The following is an 18,190-nucleotide window of genomic DNA, read 5'->3' on the forward strand; positions in this document are numbered from 1 at the left end:
TTCGCTAGAGCAAACATCAAATGGACTAAAAAAGCTTATCTTATTATTATATTTTCAATTGTCGTGTTTAGTTTTTTAATATGGTTGGTATGTGTAATATTTTTATGTGAGGTGAGGAGGGAGGTATGTCAGACCATCAAAGAAACATTTCTCGTACACAAAAATCCTCACATGCCAAGTTTGGCTTTATTTGCTAGTTTAGTTCTCGAGTTATGCAGAAATTTGTGTTTCGTTTGTATGGCAGTCACCATACATGTCGAACCATCATATAAACATTTATTGTCCCCTCAAATCTCCACATGCCAAATTTCGTTCCATTTGCTTGGTTAGTTCTCGAGTTATGCAGAAATTTGTATTTCATTCGATTGGTAGCCCCCCCTTAGATAGGTGAGAGGAGCGATTAACCACCTTAGAAACGTTTCTTGCCTCCTAAAACCCATACCTGCCAAATTTGGTTCCACTTGCTTGATAAGTTTTTGAATTATGCAGAAATTTTTGTTTCATTTGTATGGCAGCCTCCCCTCAGAGAGGGGTGAGGAGTGTCCAACCACCATAAAAACATTTATTGCACCCTAAAACCTCCATATGCTAAATTTGGTTTCGTTTGCTTGATTAATTCTTGAGTAGTGCAGAAATTTGTGTTACATTTGTATAATAGAACATCCATTCTGATCGCATTTCTCCTTCCGTTCGATGCTCAGGGTTTTATAGTAACGTTTTCGCAACTTCGCAACTTGGACTTGCTGTTGCTGGTGTATGTTTCCATAAGAAGTGCATGGGATAATAATTGACGTAACGTGACGTGACTATCATCCTTAAGAGCGATTCACATACAACATACACGTCACGTTCACGTCACGATACGTCAATGATTCTACCATGCAATTCTCATGAAAACATTCACATACACCAGCAACGTAACGACCCTTCAGCATACGTTCAACGAAAACGACCGGCAGGATTTGTAGAAAAGAATAATTGACGGAGACGGACGGCTCGTTTTTGTCTGGGTTGGTTTTCAATGGTTTTCAATGATTCTCATTGAATTTTTCAAAATTTAGAACTGATTCTAGGCATGCTGATTTGAAAGAGGGCATTGCAATTTAAAATTGTTGTAGGTGGCGACACCATGAATAAAATTAAATAAATCATTCGATTGGCTTTTGACGTGACGGTGCTGGTGGAAGCATTGACTGCATGTGTGAATTGGTGGAGACATTGACGGAACGTAGACGTTCTTCTCCGTAACGTGCTATGTGAATCGCACATTAGTAGAGAAACTTTTGCTACTGGCGAGCGAAACCAAATCACATACAAAATTCCAGAACGACATTTATTGTCATGGTGACTAAATAAACCAAATAATCTCTTTCTGTTTGGGGAGGGGGGAGGGTGGGCAAAGTGGTCACCTGCTCGTTTGGTAGTATAACTATTGACTATGGATGGTAGTATAACTATTGACTATGAGCTGTCGTATGTCAAAATGTAAATAAAAACAGAAATTTCTCTCTCGATAGCCATTCGGCCGTAGTTCTGTGCGCTTGGTATTTATTTATGTTTATTCGAATAATCTTACATTTAAAAAAAAATTGCATTGCCTAAGAAATTCGTCGAATGTTAAGGTCTAAAAAACATTAAAAAATTCCGCTTAAAGCGCGATTCACATACAACATCCACGTCACGTTGCATCAATTATTCTTCCATGCAATTTCTATTGAAGCATTCACATACACCAGCAACGGCAAGTCGAAGTTGCCGTTGCCGGTGTATGTGAATGTTTGCATAAGAACTGCTTGGAAGAATAATTGACGCAACGTAACGGGACGGAACGTGAACGTGACGTGGATGTTGTATGTGAATCGCACTTAATACAAACACGAGACAAGTTAAAGTCAAACATAGAAACTACACTGTTGAAAATGCGCAGCAGGTCTGTAACAGTACAGTAGGCACTATAATTCGTTCGCTGGGTGGGAAACCAAAGAAGCGCAGCATTCCGAAGTTGCCTTGGGCGAGCCAAAAGATTGGTCTTTTGGAGAATTGCAAGACAATCGATTCTTGAAGTTTAAACGTTAGCTATCACCAGTGTTCCTACGCACTTCCAGAGTGCCTAAGTTGATAAGCTGACAGCGGCTTTCATAGCTGGGTAGACTATGGGAATGTCGCCACGGTGGTAAACATAGAGCGAAGGGAATAAACCGTCGTTGCGCGTTTTCGATGCGATACACGCAGAGCAACACTCCAATATGGAACGAACGAGGTCACAATAAATAGACTTCAGACAGTAAATGTCTGTGAATGCTTTCGTCGTTCGAAGAATAAAGCCTAATTGCCTCGATGCCTTGTTAACGATATATGCGATGTGATTCTTGTATGTGAGCTTTGCATCCAGAAGCACACTCAGGACGTTAACGCACTTCACGAATATTTCTCTATCTGAGGAATTTCTCGAGATGTTTAGTTTATTTAATCTGATATGTTGGACAAATAATCAGTTTGAACGATTGTTCACATATTTTAGGGGAGATGAACTGATATTTTGTTTAATCTCAGCGATTATTAGCATAGATATTACTTAGATGTTTGGGGGCAAAGTGGTCATAGGTGAATAACAACAATGTTCTGTTTACTAAAGCTGATATACCGCATCACATTCTGCTCTTGAAGAGGTTCCTTTTGTCGCTTTGTCCTTGGATAAATATGCCACTCCAACTAAACCAAGCCTCATTATGCGGAACGTTATGTGTTTCTTACTACGTTTTTGTATGCATATATACATGTACCTACTATATCAAATATGATTTCAACAAATTTGGGCGGGAAAAAAACGCATAAATCTATCGAATTTAGCTTGATATGTGCAAGTGACCACTTTGCCCCCACTAGGTGACCACTTTAATACTAAAATGAATTTTTATAGTGAAAGCCGTTTGCTATCTTGAACAACAATGAGTTGAACTATGATATTCTACGAAAAACGGGAATTGAAGCGGTATGTGGACGCTGGAAATGGGCATATTCCTTAGGGTGACCACTATGCCCCACTTCCCCTAATCTCAACAGCCTCGAAAAGAGTAGCGTTGCTTTATATGATCAATATTAGCGCTAATGCAATCCTAATTGAAGGCAGTTTTGCGACTGGCACGCAAACCCAAATAACTTATAAAATTCCAGCATGACATTCAAGATGCTTGGTATTCCCCAAATAATTTTTGGCGCAAAACCTTAACGCCTGCTTCGCCATAGCGTTCAATGCATTGATGCATTGTCAAAGGCACCAACGAAGGCTTTATGATGATGGAAAACAAACAATGTTAACTGCCTGGAAAACCAGCAGAGATTCATGACTAAAACCCTAGCACAAATATATCTCTCTCGCTATCTTCCCTCCTTGTTTATATTCATCATTACGGCTGCATAATTTGCACAGCCACTGTACACAGGAGCAGATACAAATGGAGTTTGAGCGTAGCGAAGATGCACTATTTTTACATACGAGTTATGAAGCACGCAGGTACGCACAAATCATCTAAATATACACACACTTGCGCTCTTCTCAACAGAAGCTGTCATCCTTGGTAGAGAGAATTTTGTTACCGTCATGCGAAACCAGGCAAAATTCCAGAACATTTATTTTCTTGGTGAGCCGACGATAGCCTAGCTTGATGATTCCCCACACAATTGTGTAGCTCAAAACATTACGGCAATAGCGTCAGTTTAATGCAATGATTGCAAACAAGGAAGAACAGGCGATGTTCATTGCTTCGTATCTAGAACGATACTGAAAGTTTGCCTTTTTCTTCTTTGCTGAATTGGAGAGACTTTAAACTTTTTCAGTTCATTCGTCTCTAGTCTTCAAAAAGACCATTGGAAAACTCTACTCTTTCCTCATATTACTTCTCCACCCCCATTGATTTGAGAAAGGCACTCGGTCCCACGCCAACCAGCACGCCCAGCGACGGTGTTGTTCAGTCGGTGTCCTCACGAAGAATGAAAGTTTGCCTCAGCGAGATCCACTGCTTATACTCTAGGCAAATATTCCCCTTCGATTTTCTTCTTTTCCTTCCAGAGACTTTAAATCTTACGATTTCTCCTTCATTGCTCGTTATTGACGGCGCGGATAGAAAAGCTCACAAATCAGCAGAACAAATGTATGGGAAAATGTAAACGTTTATAGTTTTCATGAATTTTAAGCAATTATACCCCAGGGGATTGTAATATATAGCACATCAAACAAATCTTAGGGAATTTCCGATTCGTTTGGTATGTAAATCGCCGAAATCCATTCGCGGCAAGAATAGTTATTAACGTTAACTTTATTTCATTAAAACGTGATCTGTTTTCTGATTTGACACCCTTAATGAAAGACGTAGTTCTACGTCAAAAATGTAAATTACAAAACTTATACCAAGCCATTCTTCATATGTTATGAATGAAACAATGTAAAATGATAATTTTCTAACCTTTTTTTAAAGCGTAGAAAAGATACTCAAAAACCGGGAAATTCGAAGGAAAATTCTGATTTTTCTAAAAAATTGAAGCATGTTTCAAACCAAAAAAGATCCAAACATCATCATTTTACTCATTGCGCCATCTGGTTGTAAATCTAACATAAATTCGTCAAATATTGCTGGGTCATTTTTCCAAGTCTTCCGGATTGTTCCCATCTTTCTAATGTTCTGGGAAAAGTCAAAATATAACAATCGTAATCGGAGCACCCCCGATGATACGAAACAACACAGTAGAATTATTCTGGTCTCAGTTGCCGATATCAGTTCACAGGCGGTCTTTTCGTAAAAGAAAAGAAAATATACTACAGTAATATTTGTTTGTTTTATGTGCTGAAAGTAGTTCTCTGTGGTGAGTTTATAATCATAAGATAGTTAATTTTCCACCGTTCATACATCTCTATTAATTAAACGTACGTCGATGTTCTACACGAAAACACTGACGTGTTATTGATTTTGCAGATTTTCGTTCGCCGCACGAGCAGCTAGGATTACCTGGAGGAATGTGGATGAAACGTTTGCTGGTTTCGGTTTTCCTGCTCATACCACTAATCGTTCCCCAGATAGACGCGGACGTTCCTCATCTCCCCAGTGCACCAGCTTCCAAAAAAGAACGGCTGAAATCGGAAAAACTCCCTGCTTGTAAAGCATGTACGGTCCTGGTGAATTCGTTCAACGAGGGATTGAAACGAACCGAACGGTCGAAGCACGAGGGCGGTGACGCTGCCTGGGAAGAGGAACGTCTTGGAAGTTATAAGACGAGCGAGCTTCGTTTGGTGGAAATCCAAGAACGCCTCTGTCAAGATGTTGGTCGCGGCGAAGACCAATGCCACCAACAGGCTGAAGAGCTTGAATCGCTAATCGAAGAATGGTGGAAAGAGGGGCAAAACACACATCCAGACCTACACCAGTGGCTGTGTGTGGAGCAAGTGAAGGTTTGCTGTCCGGACGGCCACTATGGGCAGAACTGTGATCCATGCCCGAGCTGTTTCGGGAACGGGAAATGTAAGGGCAATGGGACGCGCAAAGGTAACGGACAGTGCGTTTGCGATGAGGGATACAGCGGGTCGAACTGCGATAGCTGCGGGTCCGAGCACTACGAGTCGTTTCGTGACGCTGAGAAGTTGCTCTGCTCAAAGTGTCATAAAGCTTGCGCCGCCGGAGGTTGCACCGGAGCGGGACCGAATGGTGGGTAGGGTGGGCTGAAATAATGAATCACTTAGGTAATGGTTTCCGTGTGTCGTCCTAGCTTGTCGTGTATGCCGGAGTGGCTGGGTCATGGACAATCAGCGAGGTGGATGCACGGATATTGATGAGTGCACCACGGCCAACACCTGTTCTAAGCAGCAGTTTTGCGTGAACAACGAAGGATCTTTTAGTTGTTTGGGTAAGACGGAAGCTCATAGGTTAATCAAATTTTTAAATAATCTACCTGATGTTGCAGAATGTGACAAATCTTGCGATGGATGCGATGGTGACGGACCCGATATGTGCAGAAAGTGCGCAGACGGTTTCGAATTACGAGATGGATTATGTACAGGTACGCAAAATATTCCTCTATTAAGAAGCTTGTTTAATATATGAGATTGAAGCTGTATATGAAATTTTAATTTGTTTCAAATAATGTTCATTTTCATTTGTTTGGGTGTTGCGTTATTTTTGGTATCACTCGTGTTTTGTTTTGCTTTGTAACCCAACTAGACTCACGCTGTGACTAGCAGCTGCTATCAATTCAGTACTGAACACATGTTTCAAACTCTACTCTCAGATACATCGAGCGAGAAGCGCAACCAATACGTTACCTTCACTCGCTATCTCACCTATCTTGGCCTCTGCATAGCCACGTGTATTGTGCTCCAGAGTTCCACCTGGTTGGCGGCACTCGTGGGGCTGGCCGTTGCCGTTTACATTTCCGTATCCGAATATTGGCTTAACACCAATCCGCAACAGAGCGCGACACCGTCGCCAAAAATTCTCGACGAAATTCTACAGCAGCAATAGACTACACTCGAGTGGTTCGTCTTATCTAAGTCAGGAATAGAATTAGTGAATCAAAACCAAAATAAAAATACACATGAGCAACCGATTCGTGTTGTGCATACAGTTTGTTGCTTTTGAGTTTAAGCTTTAGTTTTCCTTAGCGAAGAATCGATAAACCCGTTTTAGTTACACTTCATAAGTGCAACGCGAGTGACTAGAATAAATAGTTTTTCAGATAAATCCCGGCATAATGGGAGACATGAGTGAGCCGTAAAGTTTCGGGTAAACTCATTCAATAAAAACATGCCCAAAGAGATGTCAGTTTTGTATATTAATTTTTGTTTAATGACAAAATTTTGTTCCAGCCATATTCAGCGACGTCCGTCAAGCAGGCCAGACAGACCCTATGATCACGGAGGCGGCTGATCATGAGCACATTAAAGATGAACTATGAAATCGATGCTGGTATAGAACAAAATGAAATAAAATATTAAGCTTGGGTTTGGCAAAAAGTACATATCCTTCTATTTATCAGTTTTCGCAGCTTTTGTCCCATTCCAAACAAGGAAAGAAAGCCATGTACCAATTAGAACGTTTCGAATGGCACAAATTATAAGCTACTGTGATCATTCCTTTTTTCTCAGACGAAAACTTTCTTGTTTCTTGTTACCGTTTTGTCTCATATTCCGAAAAACGGGAATTGAAGCGGTATGTGGACGCTGGAAATGGGCATATTCTTTAGGGTGACCACTATGCCCCACTTCCCCTAATCTCAACAGCCTCGAAAAGAGTAGCGTTGCTTTATATGATCAATATTAGCGCTAATGCAATCCTAATTGAAGGCAGTTTTGCGACTGGCACGCAAACCCAAATAACTTATAAAATTCCAGCATGACATTCAAGATGCTTGGTATTCCCCAAATAATTTTTTGGCGCAAAACCTTAACGCCTGCTTCGCCATAGCGTTCAATGCATTGATGCATTGTCAAAGGCACCAACGAAGGCTTTATGATGATGGAAAACAAACAATGTTAACTGCCTGGAAAACCAGCAGAGATTCATGACTAAAACCCTAGCACAAATATATCTCTCTCGCTATCTTCCCTCCTTGTTTATATTCATCATTACGGCTGCGTAATTTGCACAGCCACTGCACACAGGAGCAGATACAAATGGAGTTTGAGCGTAGCGAAGATGCACTATTTTTACATACGAGTTATGAAGCACGCAGGTACGCACAAATCATCTAAATATACACACACTTGCGCTCTTCTCAACAGAAGCTGTCATCCTTGGTAGAGAGAATTTTGTTACCGTCATGCGAAACCAGGCAAAATTCCAGAACATTTATTTTCTTGGTGAGCCGACGATAGCCTAGCTTGATGATTCCCCACACAATTGTGTAGCTCAAAACATTACGGCTATAGCGTCAGTTTAATGCAATGATTGCAAACAAGGAAGAACAGGCGATGTTCATTGCTTCGGCCAGACAGACCCTATGATCACGGAGGCGGCTGATCATGAGCACATTAAAGATGAACTATGAAATCGATGCTGGTATAGAACAAAATGAAATAAAATATTAAGCTTGGGTTTGGCAAAAAGTACATATCCTTCTATTTATCAGTTTTCGCAGCTTTTGTTCCATTCCAAACAAGGAAAGAAAGCCATGAACCAATTAGAACGTTTCGAATGGCACAAATTATAAGCTACTGTGATCATTCCTTTTTTCTCAGACGAAAACTTTCTTGTTTCTTGTTACCGTTTTGTCTCATATTCCTAACAGTCTCAAATTCCGAACACTTCATTTTTAAATGTAAACTTACTACCCTTTAATGTTATAAATAATTGAATAATGAAAGCCCTGACATTCTTTGATGTATGAGCAACATTTTAACATCATTTACAGGCATTGATATAGCCTGTTCGCGACGAACGCGACCCGAGTCACCAGCAGGCGAACAGTGGGAGAACGATGATGCAATCGGCAGAAACGAAAATGCAATCGGCTGCACTCGTCGCTGCACTTGTGAGTCACCGGGCGACAAACAAGCAACGAACGTGTTCGATCCTGTCGTCCTTTTGCCAGCATCGTGTTTGGCAGCGGTTAATGGTGTGTTTTAGCCGCTGAAATTTCTCTGCTGGTGCTGCTGTGTGCCGCTGAGGGTGAATTATTTCGTGTTGTTTTACGGCGAATGTGCGCCGTGGTCCTTCGACGAGTCAGAGCAAGCTGCGATCTGAGTGTGTGATCGTCAGCGACTTTGTGTTGTGTTGAGACAAAACATAGCCTATAATTTGAAATATTAAATATTTGCAAAAAAAGTGACAGTCTAAACCAAAGATAAAATGTTTGCGTTAGCAAATTGCGTAAAAAACAAGCATCGTTGATTTTTCAGTTTTTGTAGTTGTTTAATTTTTTTTGTTTGCTTTTTTCTATGTTAAGTGCTAGAAAAGGTGAGAATCTACAATAAATGGATGGAAAAAACGATATTTTATGCAGAAATATTCATTAAAAATAGTATTGAAGTAGTGTTCGGAATTTGAATCAAATCTCTTTGCATGATTCAAATTCCGAACACTTAATTTTAGATGTAAATTTACTGAACTTTTATGTTATAAATAGTTAAATAATGAGAGCCTTTACATTCTTTGGGTTATAAGCTACATTTTCACGTCATTTACAGGTATCGATATGGCCTATAACTTATAATATTAAGCATTTTGTAGTTTTTTTTCAACTATTTCGTTTGCTGTTTTCATGTTAAGTGCAAGAAAAGTAAGAATCTACAATCAATGGATGAAAAAAAAAGATATTTTATGCAGAAATATTTATTAAAATTAGTATTGAAGTAGAGTTCGGAATTTGAATCGAGTTTCGACGTATGATTCAAATCCAGAACACATTATTTTAAAATGAAAATTTACTGAACATTAATGTTATAAATAATTGCATAATGAAAACCTTAACATTCTTTGGTTTATAGGTTTCATTTTAAAATTCATTTACAGGTATTGATACTCTATCGAAAACCAGTGATAAAATATCCGCATCAACAAATTCCGTAGAAAACAAGCACCGTAAATTTTTAAATTTTTGTGGTTGAAACTATTTTAAACCTTTGCGGTCGGAATTATGTTCCCTTGAATCAGTTCTTCTCGTCTTTCCTCGCTAATATTATTTTGTTTATACCGAATTCCTTTAACTATTAGTCATAGAAACTCCGTATACATTCGTGAAAAAGTTCTCTATACATAAAAATTAATTTATAAAAAATGTTGCATAATAAGGTCACATTTGCTGCATGTTAGTTAGTCACAACACAATTCACACGCAACACACGGCGCTCTCTCATGCAACAACCTATCCCGGTTGCGGGAGATGATCGCAAACGACGGAAACACAGCCGAAAGCTGTGACGAAGATATGTTGGTGGCGAGTGTGGCGTTTACCAACACACAAACCAGCCAAAGCGAAGCCACGCTAGGCCACACTAAGGAACGGGGGAAGTTGTTAGATCGTCAACCCGAACGGTCGAGTGCTCCGTCTCGTTCGTAACGGAAATTTTTCTGTGTCCGCGAGGTGAAATAATGGCGCCGCGTACAAGCACGATCAATTGTACCATCTCGCGCGAAAAGAAAATTGTGCCCGCGGAGTGAAGAAACCATAACGCCAACAAGAACGGCCGTGCGGTCCCGCTCGAATACGGAAAAGCTGTGGTGTGATGCCGTGTCGCTCACAATTGAAGAATTTTTCGAAGTGCCTGTTTTCCCCGGGAAGCGATGGATCTTCATCCCACGGAAGTGCTTTTCCGTTCAGATCCGGTTTGGAAGTGTCCGTACAGCTCTTAGCTTTTGGAATTGGCCATCGGGTGTGGTGCTTGGTACATTCGCTAAAAAGAAACGATTGTATTACGCGGCGATTTGGTGTCCGCCATTTTCACTTGGCCGCGTGTTTGCTGCATGCGTTGTGCGGTGTGTTGGCTTTGATAAAAAGTGCGATTAAAGGAAGAAAAGTGTATTCTTGTAACGGGCGGATATGCCGCAAGTAATCGATTAGTTTGCCTGCTTTACGATCGTATTATGAGGTGTAGACAGAATCATTTGGGTGAATCGCGTTGTAGTGACCGCGAGTAATGATAAATGAATACCGCGATGGTGATATCACTTGTATCAGGATGATTAGGCGGTGTTTCGCCTAGCCCACCAGGTTGTGGTACGATTGTTGGCTGCACAAAGGGACCCAGCAAAGAGAGGCTTCCGGTTGACGAGAGGACGACTCAGCGTGGAGAACAAAGAGCGCTGAGGGAACTCAGCAGAGAGCGCCACGCATCAGGTTCGAAGAAAGGTTAGTGAGCATGTTGAGTGTGTGTGCGTGTGTGGCCTTCCTTTGTGTACATGCAGCAAATCAAAAAGACAGCAGTTAAGCGTGTTCCTTTATGCATGATGGCGGCGTTGAGATCCGCATATCCACGTGGTTTATTGAGTTAGAGCGAGAAAGACGAAGGGGCAAAAGGAAATAAGCAGGAAAGATCTCGCAACAAAAATGTAAACTATTACATCGTTTAATAAAGTCTTTAGTATCATTCCTTGCTGTAGTGGCTGAGAGCAGACAAACGACCGCAAAGGGTTAATTGCTGTTTATATGTTTGTTCGGTAAGAATCTCGTTACGAATGTACTAGAAGTTGTCAAAAAAAAAACTTTTATGCAGAAATCTTTATTAAAATTAGCGTTCGTAATTTGAATCAAGTTTCGATGCATGGATCGAATTCTGAAAGAAAATGTTTGAACACACTATTTTCCGGCAAATACAGCGATAGTTCACAAATTTGGGTACAAGGACAATCCAATTCTGGAGCAACAATATAAAAAGACCATTTTTTAACAAATGTTTGCAAGCTCTTTCCTTGTAAAACATAGGTCGCAGGTGCAAACCAACGATAGTAAAATTGATTTTCTTAGCCAGGCTTTCAACTAAAACCCCAATAATAAAACCGAGGTCTTGAAGTAACAGGTCGAACTCGAGTACCCCATTATTCCGCGCGGCGAATGAGGTGAGATGGCTTAAATCACTGCATTCTCGTAGGCGAATGCGTGACTACAGTCTATCATTAAGTGAGATTTGAAGTCGTGTCCTCATATTAGGCTGTCAAAAAAGTCCTGCGGTATTTCCGTGAGGTGTCGTTGTAAGCGCGTAGTTCTAGTTGTATTCATTGTATCGAGTCATACTATAGCTTGTTGGAAAGGTATTTTTATAGTCCGCTATAATATAGTCCTTGACAGTATTTTGTTTGGTTAAGTCGTTCGTGAGTTATAGTGTCGCAAATATGGAGCAAAATAAAGAGAAAATCCGACATATTTTACAGTGCTACTATGACAAAGGCAAAAATGCATCTCAAGCTGCCAATAAAATTTGTGCAGTTTATGGATCCGATACAGTTTCCATTTCCACCGCACAACGATGGTTTCAACGTTTTAGTTCTGGTGTAGAGGTCGTCGAAGATGCGCCACGCTCCGGAAGGCCTGTCGTCGAAAGTTGCGACAAAATCGCTGAATTTGCCGAGAAAGACCGGCATAGTAGCAGCCGTATCATCGGCCAAGAGCTGGGGATAAGTCATCAAACCGTTATTAACCATTTGAAGGAGCTTGGATTCACAAAGAAGCTCGATGTATGGGTGCCACACACGTTGACGCAAAAAAGCATCTTTGACCGTAGCGACGCATGTGAATCGCTGCTGAATCGCAACAAAATCGACCCGTTTCTGAAGCGGATGGTGACTGGCGATGAAAAGTGGGTCACTTACGACAACGTGAAGCGCAAACGGTCGTGGTCGAAGCCCGCTGAAGCGGCTCAGACGGTGGTCAAGCCCTCATTAACGGCCAGGAAGGTTCTGCTGTGTGTTTGGTGGGATTGTCAAGGAATAATCTATTATGAGCTGCTTCCCTATGGCCAAATGCTCAATTCGGACCTGTACTGCCAGCAACTGGACCGCTTGAAGGTAGCACTCATGAAGAAGAGGCCATCTTTGATAAACAGAGGCCGCATTGTCTTCCATCAGGACAACGCCAGGCCACACACTTCTTTAGTGACGCGCCAGAAGCTCCGGGAGCTCGAAAGGGAGGTTCTTTTGCATCCGCCATATAGTCCGGACCTTGCACCAAGTTACTACCACCTGTTTTTGTCCATGGCGAACGAGCTAGGTAGTCAGAAGTTAGCCACAAAAGAGGCCTGTGAAAATTGGCTATCCGAGTTTTTTGCCAATAAGGAAGCGAGCTTCTATAACAGGGGTATTATGAAGTTGGCATCTCGTTGGGAACAAGTCATCGAACAATTTTAAGCGCATATTTGACTTAAAACAGATGATTGTAACTAATTTTATGAACAAATGAAAATTCAAAAAAAATACCGCAGGACTTTTTTGACAGCCTAATATTTTATCGACTCGGGTATTGAAAGGAAGTTGAAAAGTCTTAGAGGCGAATGAACTGCAAAGTTTAAAGCCTCTTAAAAACAAAGAAAGAAGAAGAAGTTGAAAAGTAAGGTAGCTTTCACAGTGAAGCGAGAAAGTTTGCTAGCTCACGTCACTCGCCGCGTGGAATGAGGGGGACTGATTCGATTTTACAGCCATTCCATGCCAACTCGATATAGTGGTTCTCCGATTTCCGTGAAAAGTGGTAGTTTTGTTGTTTATCGCAAAATATCAGACCCGTATTTTTTTAGTTTTTTGTTAGGGTGACCATTTCTATTTTAAGGTGGTCCAAAAATTAATTTTTTTTCAAAACTGACTTTTTTTCAAAAAACCATAACTTTTTAACTACAGAACCGATTCAGATGATCGACATATCAAATTGAACCAGTTAGCTGGCCTTTTTGAGAAAATACTACATCTGCAAATTTGAAAAATTTGAATTTTATTTTCATTATACGTATTTGTTTTTTATAGTTTTCATGGTCTCGGGACCAAGGGGACGCTATATTTTTTTCTATTTTTTCTTGAAAGCTGAGGATTTTTTACATAACATCAGAAATATGTTTATTTTTGTATTTGAATTATAATTTTTCAAAGTTAATCGATGACTTCTTTTTTTTCCAAAAATTACGTTTTTCCAAAATTTATAACTTTTGAACTACCTAACAGATTTGGATAATCGACATATTAAACTGAGATCAATGTGCTAGTCTTCTTTGAAAAAATATTGGATTGGCAAAAAATGGAATCCTATTCGCCTAGTCGCATCCTAGTCGCATGGGAATATCGAACGAATACTAAATCATGTTAGCTTTGAAAAATAATAATTAAAAAACGATAAAAAACACCCCTCTGATTTTTGGATATATAATGTAAAAAATCCTCAGCTTTCAAGAAAAAATATAAAAATATATACCGCCCTTGGTCCCGAAACCATGTAAACTAGAAAAAAAAAATACGTATAATGAAAATAAAATTCAAATTTGCAGATGTAGTGTTTTCTCAAAAAGACCAGTTAACTGGTTTAATTTGATATGTCGATCATCTGAATCGGTCCTGTAGTTCAAAAGTGATGGTTTTTTGAAAAAAAAAACATTTTTGGAAAAAAAAAATGAGAAAAAAATGAATTTTTAGACCACCTTAAAATGGAAATGGTCACCCTAACAAATAATTAAACACAATCAACAATTAGGAAAACCAAATCCCATTCTCTTGTGAGTAAAATATTTTTCTACAAAAGATTAGCTTATTCGCTTTAATTTGATATATCGATCATCTGAATCGGTCCAGTAATTAAAAAGTTATGATTTTTTTAAACAAATGAAGTCAAATGAAAAAGAAGGCTCCATTGTATCCAAAAATCAAATTAATTTCGCGAAAAAGTACCATTTTGAGTAATGAGTAATTCAATGGCCATCAAAGCTTAAGTGTTCGGAATTTGAGACAAAACTTCATTTTCAATCAATTATTGTCAACAATTCTTTGCATTATTTTATTTATAAACATTTTTTTTAAATTTACAATGAAGCTACATCCCTTGAAGGGATTGGATCTGATTCACTACATTGTTCCGCCAACGAACTCGGTTTAGGAATTGTTAACCGGTTTTACCGGTAATACCGGGTCATTTTTCATTACCGAATTACCGGTAATTTTGTGATTTCTTCGATATGGTGAAATAATATCCACTACACCATATGAAACATTTCGTATTCTTCACTATCAAATCCATAGTCAATGGCACCCATCGGTATGGAATTATCATCAATACTTCGATTTTCGCTAAATGCTCCTTTCGATCCATCTGAGAAGAGAAATGATATTGAAAAAGAAGAGCATAATGCATAGGTATCTTCAGGGTGTGCGCCAGCTTATATATTGTTTCAATAGCCTGCCTTCAACGCAAGTTTAAAGCTACTGAAACAAGTTTTCGGGTCAATAATTAACGATCATATAACTTTTGGTCTTTAAATAAATAAAGGAAACATTTTATCTCATCTCATCTAATGAAATGTTTATCATACCATTCCGTTCAGCCGGCAAAGAGGTATTAACGTTCAAAACCCTGCACTCCAGTCCCTCCGTTTTCGAAACTTTCATCTTACACCCCGGTACAGAAATGAATGGTGTAGTCCTACGTCAGAGCGTTTCTTATACACTGGAGTCGCTTTTTACGGGGGCATACGTGCCGCGTAAACAAAAACCGCGTGAAAATAAACCGGGTAATTTTCAAAATCCGTGTGACAATCTAACAAACAGTGAATTATTGGTTTAACATGCAACCCATATTCTAAAAATTGATTAACTTTTTTTTTTGCATGCTACTATCATGATATCTGTATCTCATTTTATTGCTCGGCTACTAATCAGTCTTACAATACAAACTTATTCCGTGAAAAGTCAAATCAATTAGCATATTGAATTTTTACGCGGTTGATATGAGCTGCGTAAATTTCGAAATCCGCGTAAATTCCGAAATCTGCTTTAGGAAATCCGCGTAAATTCCAAAAACCGCGTAAAATAAAACCGTGTAAAAAGTGACTTCAGTGTATATGAATAATCATTCTGCTCATGGTCGTGAAACAATGATGACTTCGGCATCTTCTATCAAACTTCACGGACTGCATTGTTCAATTTGAAATTGTTCTTGATGAAATGACGTGATGATATTTGATTATGGTATTGATTCAGTAGTTGGACAACAGGAGGGAAAATCCACTAGACGATGTAGAATCTGCAGAGGAAAAACTTGAACGATGATTGCAGCAAAATGCGATCAAATGTATCAACGCCCAGGCCAAGCTCAACGTCTATAAACGGATTGATGAAAACCCTCAGACATGATTTTTCTTACAGAGGGCATCAGAGGCAAATACCTGGCAATGGTATTCGATGCTCTTCGTACTGTACACCCAACATCATTCGACTCTGAACGACTGTTTTCCTCTTCTGGAAATTTCGTTAATGAGATCCGTTTCAGATTGGAAGACGACAAAACTTATATTATTTGTGTCCCTATGTACAGGGTCTTTCAGATTAAACGCTGAAAGTAAACGTACGTATTACTTTAAACAACAAACTAAGAAGCAAAAACTGTTTATGATGTTTTTTTTGTAAACTAATCATTATCAATAAAAGCTTTTTCTTCAAGAAAATGGTCTATTTCAAAGTATTTTTGGGGGTCTCCGTAGCCACATTGGTTGCGCGTTCGCTTAGTAAGCGATCGATCGTGGGTTCAAAACTCAGGGCCCTCATTGACCATCTTAACATTCGCTATCCAACTCTTGACGAGTAAAGTTCAGTGTCGGTATTGTGCGTTGCCACTTTTGCTATTGTGCTATTGGTACGAGTGTATCGTGTACGAGTGAAGGTCATTGCTGTCCGCGACCTGACCTTTTGTGAAGTGGAACGAAGGAACAAAGGAAGCAGCGCTCTTGCAGCGAGCCGGATTGCGGCTGTTGAACTGATTCGGCATAACGGGTTCGCCATCGCGTGACTGTCGCAAACGGGATTCATCATCACGTGGCTGCGTAAGCTATTCTTGCGCTATTGTGTTGTCTCCGTAGCGCGTAGCCTCTGTCTCTCCCTGATTAGGGCAGTAGAGCGCATTATTGGAACAACTTATATATTAAGGTACACATATTTATTATTAATATTATTATTCAATTCATTTGTTCATTGTTTAATATTATTATCATAATTTTTTTTGCTATTTTTTTTAAGATTATTGTTAAAATCAATAATAATTTAGAAATGAGACAGAAATTTTTGTAAAATGGAGAATAGTGGAGGATCTCCAGAGATGGAGATCTCCGATAATGAATCTCATACAAGATCTGGGAAAAAACATAAACGAGTCCCTCATAAGGAAGATAATTCTTCTGGGGACGAATCCGCTCATCCTACCAAGCCCCCCTCTAAGAAAATTGCAAGCCTCCCTTCTCAACCCACTGTTACTTCCACTCCCCCTCTCCCATTATCGATTTCGCTTCCCCCTTCTGATGCTTCCGATCCAACCCAATCCTCGTCCTCGTCCTCATCCTCATCCTCGTCCTCGTCTTCCCCCTCTGTTGTCTCCGCTCCACGTGTCAGAGTTTATCCAGAAGATGCACCTGGAACTGGCCCTTGGGTTGTTTTCCTCCGGCCAAAACCGAAAGGAAAAAACCTTAACGTGATTCAGATCATGAAAGATCTGGCCAGATACACTTCTGTATCTGAAATTCGCAGGGTTAGACCGAACAAATTGCGTGTTGTCGTGAATGAACGGAAACACGCAAACGAGATTGTTGCTGATCAACATTTCACTCTCGAATATCGAACATTTATACCCTCCCATAACGTAGAAATTGAGGGGGTGATAACTGAAACGGGTCTGACGAGCGAACAAATAAAAGCAGAAGGAAAAGGCAAGTTCAAGAAGCTCCCCTCAATGGAAGTGAAAATCTTGGACTGTCGCCAACTCGGGAAACTTTCCCATGATGGGGACCAAACTAAATTTACGCCGTCCGACTCGTTTCGAGTCACCTTTGCTGGTGCCGCCCTCCCTGACTACGTTATGGTGGACAAATTGAGACTACCTGTGCGACTCTTCGTGCCAAAGCCCATGACTTGCAACAAATGCAAGTCAGTTGGTCACACTTCGGATTATTGTGCCAACAAGGAGCGCTGTGCCACTTGCGGAGAGCAACATGAGGGGAAATCCTGCAGTGCGACTGAGCATAAATGTCCATATTGCGAGGGATCTCCACACGAGCTCTCAGTTTGTGAAAATTACAAGAGTCGCTGGGAGAAACAGAAGCGCTCTTTAAAGGAACGCTCGAAGCGCACATTTGCGGAAATTTTGAAGAGCGCTTCGCCACTGACCCAACAACAAGAACAACCAATCTCAACACACAATACCTTTTCCACGTTGCCAGTTGATGAAATGGAAGCGGACGCAGCTAGCGGGGGCACATCGTTTATTTTCAAAGGGAATCCCCGGCGCAAAAATGTGACCACTCCCGAAGTTCAAGAACAAGTCCCCACGGTTATATCCTCTGTTAGCTTGCCTAAAAAATCGAGTGCAGCGGACAAACAAAACCAGGTTCCTCCTGGCTTCCGTGGGAATATTTCACCTTCGAACGACCCAGCACTCGAGGGGACATCAAAAACCCCAACTGTCCCTGTTTCGCCGTCAAGCTCAACTTCCCAATCGGGATTTATAAAGTTGTCTGACCTTTTGGATCAAATCTTCA

At 40.2% G+C, this 18,190-nt stretch overlaps 1 protein-coding gene across 4 annotated transcripts; it reads left to right on the forward strand.

Annotated features, from left to right (window-relative positions):
• Positions 1–4,718: 4,718 nt before the first annotated feature.
• On the forward strand, positions 4,719–8,627 carry LOC129779407 (cysteine-rich with EGF-like domain protein 2). Of its 4 annotated transcripts, XR_008743640.1 has the most exons (6): positions 4,719–4,860; positions 4,971–5,696; positions 5,758–5,895; positions 5,953–6,048; positions 6,277–6,770; positions 6,854–7,003. XR_008743640.1 is itself a non-coding variant. In XM_055786857.1 (5 exons), exons 2-5 carry the CDS (start codon positions 5,012–5,014, stop codon positions 8,610–8,612), a joined length of 1,134 nt encoding a protein of 377 aa, XP_055642832.1. In that variant the 5' UTR covers positions 4,719–4,860; positions 4,971–5,011; the 3' UTR covers positions 8,613–8,627. The 4 variants fall into 4 exon arrangements, 3 of the variants coding, with proteins under 3 accessions (XP_055642832.1, XP_055642833.1, XP_055642831.1); XM_055786857.1 differs by lacking the exons at positions 6,277–6,770; positions 6,854–7,003 and adding an exon at positions 8,398–8,627; XM_055786858.1 differs by lacking the exon at positions 6,277–6,770.
• Positions 8,628–18,190: the final 9,563 nt, after the last annotated feature.

This window comes from Toxorhynchites rutilus, chromosome 3, assembly GCF_029784135.1.
Source record: "Toxorhynchites rutilus septentrionalis strain SRP chromosome 3, ASM2978413v1, whole genome shotgun sequence".
NCBI lineage: Eukaryota > Metazoa > Arthropoda > Insecta > Diptera > Culicidae > Toxorhynchites > Toxorhynchites rutilus.

Bases quoted from the DNA above. Each gene is read 5' to 3' on its own strand.
- LOC129779407 (XM_055786856.1), top strand. From the start codon at position 5,012: ATGTGGATGAAACGTTTGCTGGTTTCGGTTTTCCTGCTCATACCACTA. The intron at 5,697-5,757 runs GTGGGTAGGGTG...GTGTCGTCCTAG, and splicing joins CACCGGAGCGGGACCGAATG to CTTGTCGTGTATGCCGGAGT. The intron at 5,896-5,952 runs GTAAGACGGAAG...CTGATGTTGCAG, and splicing joins AGGATCTTTTAGTTGTTTGG to AATGTGACAAATCTTGCGAT.